General features: G+C 52.6%; 1 protein-coding gene across 1 annotated transcript in view; it reads left to right on the top strand.

The window, feature by feature from the left end:
• The window catches only part of LOC139248101 (kremen protein 2-like), a 35,358-nt gene extending 22,800 nt beyond the window's left edge, over positions 1-12,558 (top strand). Inside the window, exons 6-9 of the mRNA XM_070871850.1 lie at positions 1,003-1,335; positions 5,006-5,131; positions 11,334-11,406; positions 12,315-12,558. Coding sequence (XP_070727951.1) covers positions 1,003-1,335; positions 5,006-5,131; positions 11,334-11,406; positions 12,315-12,558 — 776 coding nt within the window. The remainder of the gene's footprint in view (positions 1-1,002; positions 1,336-5,005; positions 5,132-11,333; positions 11,407-12,314) is intronic.
• Positions 12,559-13,104: the final 546 nt, after the last annotated feature.

Below are 13,104 nucleotides of genomic sequence, written 5' to 3'. Positions count from 1 at the left end.
GGGTGTCAGCTGGAGGAGGTTGAGATGGGGGGCATGAGGAGGAGGGGGAAGAGGAGAGAGGGGGAAGAGGAGGAGGGGGAAGAGGAGAGAGGGGGAAGAGGAGAGAGGGGGACGAGGAGAGAGGCGGAAGAGGAGGAGGGGGATGAGGAGGAGGGAGAAGAGGAGGGGAAGAGGAGGAGGGGGACGAGGAGAGAGGGGGAAGAGGAGGAGGGGGAAGAGGAAGAGGGGGATGAGGAGGAGGGGGACGAGGAGGAGGGAGAAGAGGAGGAGGGGGACGAGGAGGGAGGGGGAAGAGGAGGGAAGGGGAAGAGGAGGAGGGGAAAGAGGAGGAGGGGAAAGAGGAGGAGGGGGAAGAGAAGGAGGGGGACGAGGAGGAGGGGGAAGAAGAGGGAGGGGGACGAGGAGGAGGGGGAAGAGGAGGGAGGGGGACGAGGGGGAGGGGGAAGAGGAGGGAGGGGGACGAGGGGGAGGGGGACGAGGAGAGAGGGGGACGAGGAGAGAGGGGGATGAGGAGGAGGGGGACGAGGAGGGGGATGAGGAGGAGGGGGACGAGGAGGACGGGGGACGAGGAGGACGGGGGACGATGAGGAGGGAGACGAGGAGAGAGGGGGACGAGGAGGAGGGGAAGAGAAGGGGGGAAGAGGAGGGATGGGACGAGGAGGGGGGGGATGAGGAGGAGGGGGACGAGGAGAGAGGGGGACGAGGAGGAGGGGGAAGAGAAGGGGGGGAAGAGGAGGGGGGTACGAGGAGGGGGGGATGAGGAGGAGGGGGATGAGGAGAGAGGGGGACGAGGAGGAGGGAACGAGGAGAGAGGGGGACGAGGAGGAGGGAGACGAGGAGAGAGGGGTACGAGGAGGAGGGGGAAGAGGAGGAGGGGGATGAGGCAGTAGGAGGACCGGAGGAGAGGGGGACTTGAGGATCAGCAGAGGGGGGGGGAGTCGAGGGATAAAACCCCTCGCGTGGAGCCCGCGGATTCCTGACTGCCTCTTTTCCCGTCTCTAGTGTCAGTGGGAGCCTGCGAGGGGAATGCCACAGCAATGAGCGGGGTCATCTACTCCCCCAATTTCCCGGATGACTACGGGGCCGACAGTAACTGCACCTGGAGCCTGCGGCCCCCCGAAGCGGAGCGTGTGGAGCTGGTCTTCCGACTGTTCGAGGTGCGAGATGGCAACGACCGCTTGGAGATCAGAGACGGCAACAGCAACCGGCTGCTGGCCACGTTCAACGGGCGGCAGCGGCCAGCCAAGAGCCTGGTCTTCCACACCAACTCCCTCACCATCCAATTCCACTCCGACCAGATACTGCACGCTCAGGGATTCGCCCTGCTCTTCAAAGGTGAGATACAGCATGGGTTAGATACAGAGTGCAGCTCCCTCTACACTGTCCCATCACACACTCCCAGGGCAGGTACAGGGGGTTAGATACAGAGTAAAGCTCCCTCTACACTGTCCCATCAAACACTCCCAGGGCAGGTACAGGGGGTTAGATACAGAGTAAAGCTCCCTCTACACTGTCCCATCACACACTCCCAGGGCAGGTACAGGGGGTTAGATACAGAGTAAAGCTCCCTCTACACTGTCCCATCAAACACTCCCAGGGCAGGTATAGCACGGGTTAGATACAGAGTAAAGCTCCCTCTACACTGTCCCATCACACACTCCCAGGGCAGGTATAGCACGGGTTAGATACAGAGTAAAGCTCTCTCTACACTGTCCCATCACACACTCCCAGGGCAGGTATAGCACGGGTTAGATACAGAGTAAAGCTCTCTCTACACTGTCCCATCACACACTCCCAGGGCAGGTATAGCACGGGTTAGATACAGAGTGCAGCTCCCTCTACACTGTCCCATCACACACTCCCAGGGCAGGTACAGGGGGTTAGATACAGAGTGCAGCTCCCTCTACACTGTCCCATCACACACTCCCAGGGCAGGTACAGGGGGTTAGATACAGAGTAAAGCTCTCTCTACACTGTCCCATCACACACTCCCAGGGCAGGTATAGCACGGGTTAGATACAGAGTGCAGCTCCCTCTACACTGTCCCATCACACACTCCCAGGGCAGGTACAGGGGGTTAGATACAGAGTGCAGCTCCCTCTACACTGTCCCATCACACACTCCCAGGGCAGGTACAGGGGGTTAGATACAGAGTAAAGCTCCCTCTACACTGTCCCATCAAACACTCCCAGGGCAGATACAGGGGGTTAGATACAGAGTGCAGCTCCCTCTACACTGTCCCATCACACACTCCCAGGGCAGGTATAGCACGGGTTAGATACAGAGTAAAGCTCTCTCTACACTGTCCCATCAAACACTCCCAGGGCAGGTACAGCACAGGTTAGATACAGAGTAAAGCTCCCTCTACACTGTCCCATCAAACACTCCCAGGGTAGGTACAGGGGGTTAGATACAGAGTAAAGCTCGCTCTACACTGTCCCATCAAACACTCCCAGGACAGGTACAGCACGGGTTAGATACAGAGTAAAACTCGCTCTACACTGTCCCATCAAACACTCCCAGGGCAGGTACAGCACGGGTTAGATACAGAGTAAAGCTCCCTCTACACTGTCCCATCACACACTCCCAGGGCAGGTACAGGGGGTTAGATACAGAGTAAAGCTCGCTCTACACTGTCCCATCACACACTCCCAGGGCAGTACAAGGGGTTAGATACAGAGTAAAGCTCGCTCTACACTGTCCCATCAAACACTCCCAGGGCAGGTACAGGGGGTGAGATACAGAGTAAAGCTCACTCTACACTGTCCCATCACACACTCCCAGGGCAGGTACAGCACGGGGTTAGATACAGAGTAAAGCTCTCTCTACACTGTCCCATCAAACACTCCCAGGGCAGGTACAGGGGGTTAGATACAGAGTAAAGCTCCCTCTACACTGTCCCATCAAACACTCCCAGGACAGGTACAGGAGGTTAGATACAGAGTAAAGCTCCCTCTACACTGTCCCATCAAACACTCCCAGGGCAGGTACAACACGGGTTAGATACAGAGTGCAGTCCAAACTAAACTAGCCCGAACCAATTGACAGTGTACCTAACACACTGTGACACCCGGTCCCAGAAGGGGAAAGGACAGTGTCTCAAACGCATTGTGACACCAGTTCCCAGAGGGGGAAAGGACAGTGTATCTAACACACTGTGACACCCGGTCCCAGAGGGGGAAAGGACACTGTATCTAATGCACTGTGACACCCGGTCCCAGAGGGGGAAAGGACAGTGTACCTAATGCGCTGTGACACCCGGTCCCAGAGGGGGAAAGGATAGTGTATCTAACGCACTGTGACACTTGGTCCCAGAGGGGGAAAGGACAGTGTATCTAATGCACTGTGACACCCGGTCCCAGAGAGGGAAAGGACAGTGTATCTAATGCACTGTGACACCCGGTCCCAGAGGGGGTAAAAACAGTGTATCTAACGCACTGTGACACCCGGTCCCAGAGGGGGAAAGGACAGTGTATCTAACGCACTGTGACACCCGGTCCCAGAGGGGGAAAGGACAGTGTATCTAACGCACTGTGACACTTGGTCCCAGAGGGGGAAAGGACAGTGTATCTAATGTACTGTGACATCCGGCCCCAGAGCGGGAAAGGAGTGTTGAGCGAGGTGGAACAAGCTCGACTATCTTGGTTCTCGTGTCTGTTGTCAATATGTGATGCTTGCAAACTTGGCAGTGCCTCCTAAATGAAAGCAGATGGCTCTCTGGAGCCTGCTCGAGGCCAGGGGCCAAAATAAAAATGTCTCTGTTGTGGATTTGGCTGCAGTTGAAGACTTCACTGGGGTAGTGTCACTCCCTGTGTTTTCCATTCTGAATGTTAGAATCATTAACAACAAAAGCCACTTGTATTTATACAGCGCTGTTAATATCGTAAAACGCCCTAAGGCGCTTCACAGGAGCGTTATCAAACATTTGACAGCAAGGCACATTCGGAGATATTGGGGCAGGTGACTAAGAGCTTGGCCAAAGAGGTGGGTCTTAAAGGGGAGCGAGAGAGTGAAGCAGAGAGGGTAAGAGAGAGAAATCCAGAGCTTGGGGCCTCGGCAACAGAAGGCAGTACCATCAATGGTGGTGCAATTAGAATCAGGGATGCTCAAGAGTGTTACATCTGTAATGCACTTATGAATGACTCCATGTGTTGTACTCAAACTGTAGTGACCTTTGTCCTTCATTCATAACTCCAGAGTGAGGCACAAGCATAGTGGGCAGCCTTTTATACCGGGCCCTGCACACCGATGCAGGTGAGCCTCAGGTCTCCCACCGCAGTGCCCTCTGGTGGACAGCCTCTGTCACAGGGGCAGGAAACCCCAGTCTCCACCAGTTGCACCCTCTAGTGGTGTCAGCATAGTATATACACAGTGTAAACCTCATTGACAGTACATCAGGTAACAAGTCTCCATCTTATACAACTATACAGTGACTGCACAGAGAGTATATCTAAAGTCCGCATATATAACAAAGAGGGCAGAATTGGTGGAGCGCAGATATCTCTGGGGGTTGTGGGGCTGGAGGAGATTGCAGAGATAGGGAGGGGCGAGGGTCATGGAAGGATCTGTAAACAAGGATGAGAATTTGATAATCGAGTCGTTGCCAGACCGGGAGTCAATGTAGGTCAGCGAGCGCAGGGGTGATGTGTGAGCGGGACTTGGTGCGAGTTAGGACACGGGGCAGCAGAATTTTGGGTGAGCTCAAGTTTACGGAGGGTGGAAAACGGGAGGGCAGCCAAGAGAACATTGGAATAGTCGAGTATAGAGGTAACAAAGGCATGGATGAGGGTTTCAGCAGGAGAAGAGCGGAGGCTGAGGTGGAAATGGGCGATGTTACGGAGGCGGAAGTGGGTGATCTTGGTGATGGAGAGGACATGGAGTTGGAAGTTCAACTCAGGGTCGAGTAGGCCGCCGAGGGTCAGGCCCAGCCTCAGACAGTGAGCAGTAACAAGCTGGCGATTGGCTGCTTTTCCTCTAACCCGCCTTGCTTTGCCCTTTGACCCAGGGCTCCGGGACAATTCGTCGCAGGATGATGATGGCAGAGGCTCCGCGGGATTCTCCCAGTTGCCCCCCACCGCGGCAGAGAGGCTGAACTCCAGCATCTCCACTGGGAAGGTGACCACCATCGCAGGTAGGGATCCTTCGCACCCCTTCCGGAGACGGGATGCAGGCTGAAGGGGGGGAGCAGGGGCTGGGACGGGAGCGAGCGAACGGAGTCAGCCACCAACTCGACAAAACATCAGAGCTGCTGAAACAGGCGAGCAGACTAAAAAGAACGCAAGCAAGAAAGCAGGAAAAGAAAGGAGGGAGGGAAAGAAAGGAAGGATATACTTGCATTGGAGGCAGTTCAGAGAAGGTTCACTCGGTTGATTCCGGGGATGAGGGGGTTGACTTATGAGGAAAGGTTGAGTAGGTTGGGCCTCTACTCATTGGAATTCAGAAGAATGAGAGGTGATCTTACCGAAACGTAAAAGATTATGAGGGGGCTTGACAAGGTGGATGCAGAGAGGATGTTTCCACTGATGGGGGAGACTAGAACTAGGGGCCATGGTCTTAGAATAAGGGGCCGCCCATTTAAAACTGAGATGAGGAGGAATTTCTTCTCTCAGAGGGTTGTAAATCTGTGGAATTCGCTGCCTCAGAGAGCTGTGGAAGCTGGGACATTGAATAAATTTAAGACAGAAATAGACAGTTTCTTAAACGATGCAGGGATAAGGGGGCGGGCAGGGAAGTGGAGCTGAGTCCCTGATCGTATTAAACGGCAGAGCAGGCTCGAGGGGCCAAATGGCCGACTCCTGTTCCTATTTCTTATGTTCTTGTGAAAGAAAGGAGGGAAAGTGAGTGCAATGTCTATATAGCTCCACCCAGTGGACTGCTGCGGCATTGCAAGAGTAAACAGGTCAGGTCATCTGACAGGGTTCCTGAAGTTATCAGCCATCTTGGAGCCTGTGTGTTTGTGAGGTCGTACCGAAAACATAACGGCGAGAACGATAGAAATGAGGACAAGAACGAGAAGAGGAAAAGAAAGAGAGCAGGGAAAGAAAGGAAGGAGGAAAAAAAGAAAGGAGGAAAAGAAATAAAGGATGAAAGAAAAGCCCATGGGATTAAAGGGGCAATGAAAGCGTGGAGACAAAATTGGCCAAAGGTTAGAAAGCAGAGAGTAGAGGTGAACGGTTGTTTCTCAGACAGGAGCGAAGTATACAGTGGTGTTCGGTATTAGGACAGCTGCTCTTTTGTGATATATATTAATGACCTGGACTTGGGTACACAGACCATAATTTCAACAGTTGCAGTTGACACGAAACTCGAGAATGTGGTGAATAATGAGGACAGTAACAGGCTTCAGGAGGACATAGACAGATTGGTGAAGTGGGCAGACAAATGGCAGATACAATTTATCGCAGAGAAGTGTGAAACGACAAATATTGGTAGAAAGAATGAGGAGAGGTCATATAAATGAAATGGTACAATTTTAAAGGGTTACAGGAACAGAGGGGTGTACGTACACAAATCTTTGAAGGTGGCAAGACAATTTGAGAAAGCTTTTTTAAAAAGCCTATGGCATCCTTGGCTTTATTAATAGGGTCATGGAGCACAAAAGCAAGGAAATGATGATAAATCTTTATGAATCACTGGTTTGGCCACAACTGTAGAAGTGAAACTTAGAAAATAGGTGCAGGTGCAGGCCATTCGGCCCTTCGAGCCTGCACCACCATTCAATAAGATCATGGCTGATCATTCACCTCAGTACCCCTTTCCTGCTTTCTCTCCATACCCCGATCCCTTTAGCCGTAAGGGCCACATCTAACTCCCTCTTGAATATATCTAATGAACTGGTCTCAACAACGTTCTGTGGTAGAGAATTCCACAGGTTCACAACTCTCTGAGTGAAGAAGTTTCTCCTCATCTCGGTCCTAAATGGCTTACCCCTTATCCTTAGACTCTGACCCCTGGTTCTGGACTTCCCCAACATTGGGAACATTCTATCCGCATCCAACCTGTCCAGTCCTGTCAGAATTTTATATGTTTCTATGAGATCCCCCGCTCATTCTTCTAAATTCCAGTGAATAAAGGCCCAGTCGTTCCAGGCTCTCCTCATATGTCAGTCCCGCCATCCCGGGAATCAGTCTAGTGAACCTTCGCTGCACTCCCTCAATAGCAAGAATGTCCTTCCTCAGATTAGGAGACCAAAACTGTACACAATATTCCAGGTGAGGCCTCACCAAGGCCCTGTACAACTGTAGCAACACCTCCCTGCCCCTGTACTCAAATCCTCTCGCTATGAAGGCCAACATACCATTTGCCTTCTTCACCGCCTGCTGTACCTGCATGCCAACTTTCAATGACTGATGTACCAGGTCTCGCTGCACCTCCCTTTCTCCTAATCTGTCACCATTCAGATAATATTCTGCCTCCCTGTTTTTGCCACCAAAGTGTGTTCAATTCTGGGTACCACACGTTAGGAAGGATGTCAAGGCCTCAGAAAAGGTGCAGTAGAGGAACAGAGGGACCTTGGAGAGCAGGTCCACAGATCCCTGAAGGTAGCAGGCCAGGTGGATAAGGTGGTTAAGAAGGCATACGGAATACTTGGCTTCATTAGCCGAGGCATAGAATACAAGAGCAGGGAGGTTATGCTTGAACTGTATAAACCACTGGTTAGGCCACAGCTGGAGTACTGCGTGCAGTTCTGGTCACCACATTACAGGAAGGACGTGATTGTACGGGAGAGGGTTTTTATGTTTTTTTGGGGGGGTTTAATTTGTTTTTTTGCCACTCGCAGGAGATCGCATGGCTTAGGGTGGCGTGGAGTATAAAATGTTGCGATACATGGGGTGTCGCAGTTGTGTGGGGCGGACTGGTTGGGCCGGGTGCTCTTTACCTGTCCGCCATGGTTCATTGTTCATAGGTTTATATGTAACCTTCAGGGCTGATGACCGAGGGCCGTGTGGCTCTTTGTCGGCCGGCGCGGGACACGATGGGCCCAAATGGCCTCCTTCTGCGCTGTAAATTTCTATGTTTCTCGAAGAGATTTACGAGGGTGTTGCCGGGAGTGGAGAATTTCAGCTATGAGTAAAGTTTGGATAGGCTGGGGTTGTTTTCTTTGGAACAGAGGAGGCTGAGGGGACACCTCATTGAGGTGTATAAAATTATGAGGGGCCTGGATAGAGTGAATAGGAAGGACCTATTTCCCTTAGCAGAGGGGTCAACAACCAGGGGACATAGATTTAAAGTAATTGTTCGAAGGTTTAGAGGGGATTTGAGGGGAAATGTCTTCACCCAGAGGGTGGTGGGGGTCTGGAACTCACGGCCTGAAAGGGTGGTAGAGGCAGAAACCCTCACCACATTTAAAAAGTACTTGAAAAAGTGTCGTAACCTGCAGGGCTATGGACCAAGAGCTGGAAAGTGGAATTAGGCTGGATAGCTCTTTGTCGGCCGGCACGGACACGATGGGCCGAAATGGCCTCCTTCTGTGCTGTAAACTTCTATGATTCGAAGAGATTTACGAGAATGGTGCAAGGGAAGACTTGCATTGGAGGCTGTTCAGAGAAGGTTCACTCGGTTGATTCCGGAGATGAGGGGGTTGACTTATGAAGATAGGTTGAGCAGGTTGGGCCTATACACATTGGCGTTGAGAAGAATGAGAGGTGATCTCATTGAAACTTATAAAGATAATGAGGGGGCTCGACAAGGTGGATGCAGAGAGAATGTTTCCCCTCGTGGGGGAATCTAGAACTAGGGGCACAGTTTCGGTATAAGGGGCCACCCATTTAAAACTGAGATGAGGAGGAATTTCTTCTCAGAGAGGGTTGTAAATCTGTGGAATTCTCTGCTCCAGAGAGCTGTGGAGGCTGGGTCATTGAATATATTTAAGGCGGAAATAGACAGATTTTTGAGCGATAAGGGAGTAAAGGGTTGTGGGGAGCAGGCGGGGAAGTGGAGCTGAGTCCATGATCGGATCAGCCGTGATCTTATTAAATGGCGGAGCAGGCTCGAGGGGTCGTATGGCCGACTCCTGTTCCTATTTCTTATGTTCTTAAGAAGGATTTCAGTTACATGAAGAGACAGGAGAAGCTGGGGTTGTTCTCCTCAGAGCAGAGAAGGTTAAGGGGAGAGTGACCAGAATGGTACCGGGGATGGGGAACTTCAGTTACATGGGGAGACTGGAGAAGCTGGGATTGTTCTCCTTAGAGCAGAGAAGGTTAAGGGGAGAGTGACCAGAATGGTACCGGGGATGGGCAACTTCAGTTACATGGGGAGACTGGAGAAGCTGGGGTTGTTCTCCTTAGAGCAGAGAAGGTTACGGGGAGAGTGACCAGAATGGTACCAGGGATGGGGAACTTCAGTTACATGGGGAGACTGGAGAAGCTGGGATTGTTCTCCTTAGAGCAGAGAAGGTTAAGGGGAGAGTGACCAGAATGGTACCAGGGATGGGGAACTTCAGTTACATGGGGAGACTGGAGAAGCTGGGGTTGTTCCCCTTAGAGCAGAGAAGGTTAAGGGGAGAGTGACCAGAATGGTACCAGGGATAGGGAACTTCAGTTACATGGGGAGACTGGAGAAGCTGGGGTTGTTCCCCTTAGAGCAGAGAAGGTTAAGGGGAGAGTGACCAGAATGGTACCAGGGATGGGGAACTTCAGTTACATGGGGAGACTGGAGAAGCTGGGGTTGTTCTCCTTAGAGCAGAGAAGGTTAAGAGAGTTAATAGAGGTGTCAAAATCATGAAGGGTTTTGATAGAGTAAACAGGGAGAAACAGTTTCCATTGGCCGAATGGTCGGTAGCCAGAGGACACAGATTTAAGGTGGTTGGCAAAAGAACCAGAGGCGACATGAGAAAATATTTATATTTTTTTTTACGCGAGTATGGGATGTACTGCCTGAAAGGGCGGTGGAAGTAGATTCAATAGTATCTTTCAAAAGAGATTTGGATAAAGTTGCAAGGCTATGGGGAAAGATCAGGGGAGTGGGTTGGAATGGGATTCCAAACAACACGGTGGGCCTAACTGTCTTATTCTGTATCATTCTAATTCTATGATTCTAAGAAAGGAAGGAGGAAGCTCCCACAAACAGAAATGTGATAAATGATCAGATAATCGGCTTTTTATTGATGGTGGTTGAGGGATAAATATTGGCCCCAGGACACAGCGGAGAAATCCCCCTGCTCTTCTTTGATATAACATTGTGGGATTATACATCCACCAGAGAGTGCAGACGGGGCCCTCGAGTTTAAAGTCTCATCCCGAAAGACGTGCCTCTGACAGTGCGCCGCTCCCTCAGTACTGCCCCTCCGACAGTGCAGCGCTCCCTCAGTACTGCCCCTCCGACAGTGCAGCACTCCCTCAGTACTGCCCCTCCGAAGTGCAGCGCTCCCTCAGTACTGGCAACGAGGGGAGTGCGGGGATGTTCTGTATTTGACTATGGATCCAAAGTTAAAAGAACATTGATTCAGGAAGAGCTCCCCACTAACTGGTCACATAGCTCTGGCTCAGTGGGTCTCTCTCTCTGTCGTCTCTGAGTCAGAAGGTCATAGGTTTGAGTCCCACACACTCCAGAGACTCAAGTCACATTATCCAGGCCGACACTCCCCAATTGCCAGTAGTGAGGGAGTGCTGCACTGTAGGAGGTGCCATCTTTCGGATGAGACGATAAAACCGAGGGACCCGACCGCCCTCTGGGGTGGATGTAAAAGATGCTACGCTCATTACTGGATGAGGAGCAAGTGGGTTTCCCCCAGTATCCTGGGGCCAATATTTATCCCTTAGCCAACGCCACTGTTAAAAAATTAACTTCATTTACCTCATTGATGCTTGTGGGATCTTGCCATGCAATTGGCTGCTAGGTTTCCCTGCAGTTAAAAGAGTAATTCACTGGCTATGAAGGGCTTCGGGAGATGATCGATCAATGCAAGTTCGGTCGGTAAGGCTAGTCTGAGGCCTGAAGTGATGTGGTGCCATCGCAGCTTGGGGCCTGGTCTGTCAAGGATGTGGTTCAGTCCGGGGCCTGTTATAGCAGGCTTGTTACAGCCTGGGGCCAGGTGTGTCAGGGCCCGTCAAAGCCTGGGGCCTGGTGTGTCAGGGCCTGTCACAGCCTGGGGCCTGGTGTGTCAGGGCCTGTCACAGCCTGGGGCCTGGTGTGTCAGGGCCTGTCACAGCCTGAGGACTGGTGTGTCAGGGCCCGTCACAGCCTGGGGCCTGGTGTGTCAGGGCCTGTCACAGCCTGGGGCCTGATGCAGCCTGTGCTGGGACCTGGCAAGCTCCATCATGTTGGGAGTTATGCTCTTCCATTCCCTGCTCCTGATTGATCCTCACTCTTTGTTTCCTCACGTTGTTTTGCAGCCTGGGTGATGTACACTGCCATGGCCATCTTTGTTACCATTGCCATCATCATTCTTTATCATCTACGGAAGAGGTACGGAACTGTGGGCCAGGCAAAGGATGAGGGGGATCGGGGACTGATTAACCAGGCATTAAATACACTGTCCTTTCCCCCTCTGGGACCGGGTGTCACAGTGCATTAAATACACTGTCCTTTCCCCCTCTGGGACCGGGTGTCACAGTGCATTAGATACACTGTCCTTTCCCCCTCTGGGACCGGGTGTCACAGTGCGTTAGATACACTGTCCTTTCCCCCTCCGGGACCGGGTGTCACAGTGCGTTAGATACACTGTCCTTTCCCCCTCTGGGACCGGGTGTCACAGTGTGTTAGATACACTGTCCTTTCCCCCTCTGGGACCGGGTGTCACAGTGCGTTAGATACACTGTCCTTTCCACCTCTGGGACCAGGTGTCACAGTGCGTTAGATACACTGTCCTTTCCACCTCTGGGACCGGGTGTCACAGTGCGTTAGATACACTGTCCTTTCCCCCTCTGGGACCGGGTGTCACAGTGTGTTAGATACACTGTCCTTTCCCCCTCTGGGACCGGGTGTCACAGTGCGTTAGATACACTGTCCTTTCCCCCTCTGGGACCGGGTGTCACAGTGCGTTAGATAAACTGTCCTTTCCCCCTCTGGGACCGGGTGTCACAGTGTGTTAGATACACTGTCCTTTCCCCCTCTGGGACCGGGTGCCACAGTGCATTAGATACACTGTCCTTTTTTCCCTCTGAGGGCGTGTTACCGTCTGGGGCCTGGGTTAGGGATACTGCTCGCGCTGAGGAACTGCGTTGGGTGAGTGGCGGGTGGGCTTAGTCCCACAATCGGGTGAGATTGCCTAACTCAGTACTAGGCCAGTGATTAAACCTTGGCCTTTCCTACTCTGTTGTAGCCCGATTTTGGTGCTTTTATTTTGCTAATCGTTGGCCCTCCGCCCCTTTCAGAACCTGCCTCTTTGTGCAGAAGAAAACCACAGCTGGGGTCGTCGTGATCCGGAGGCAGAAGGGCCGGTGCCACTGTCCGGCAGGTGAGGCCTGGTCGGTGGCCTACAAGCACACCAGGGTGGTGATCTGCAGCGACGGCAGAGGAGAGGATGACCGGAGTGAGTACGTCTGCTTCTGCGAGGGTTACAACAATCTATCAGCCACCAACCAGTCCTCCCTCAAGTCTCTCATCTCCACCAGCTAACCGAGATGACCTTTCTTGCGTGACCGAGATGATGGCGCAATGACTACTGCTTGCAGACACTTGGGGCAACTCCAGCCATTTTGAGGGGAGGCCCTCTCAAGTTGCTGGTTACCCCCCACCCCCACCACCAGCCTGTGTCCCCCTCCCCACTCCACAAGGACACGGATCCAACATCCCAACGGCATCCAAAGTGGAGGGGGACAATCCTTCGATTGTCCAAGGATTGGCCCAGCCATCGCTCTCCTGGTCCAAAATCTTCTTCAACTCTCTTCGCCGGCTCCCAGTTGGGAGTTCCAGGGCCACGAGGTCTCCCGGTCTGCCTTCCCTTCCCCGAGGGCCCGGTGTTGGGTTTTCAACAGTGGGTGGGAAAGACAGTGCAGTCCTCCCGACTGGGAAGAACGCCCACTTCCGAGGTCCCAAGGCGACTGAGCTCCTCGGCACCTGACTGGGGTTCTCGAGAGCTCCCTGCAGCTCCTGTGTTTCTTCCTCTGGCTCTTCTCCGAAGACTTTGACCACAACTTTCTGCAAGAAACGACGGTGGACATT

This window comes from Pristiophorus japonicus, unplaced genomic scaffold, assembly GCF_044704955.1.
Source record: "Pristiophorus japonicus isolate sPriJap1 unplaced genomic scaffold, sPriJap1.hap1 HAP1_SCAFFOLD_29, whole genome shotgun sequence".
NCBI classification, from domain to species: domain Eukaryota; kingdom Metazoa; phylum Chordata; class Chondrichthyes; family Pristiophoridae; genus Pristiophorus; species Pristiophorus japonicus.
The sequence above is the reverse complement of the archived record's forward strand: the minus strand, read 5'-3'. Positions and strand labels throughout refer to the sequence as shown.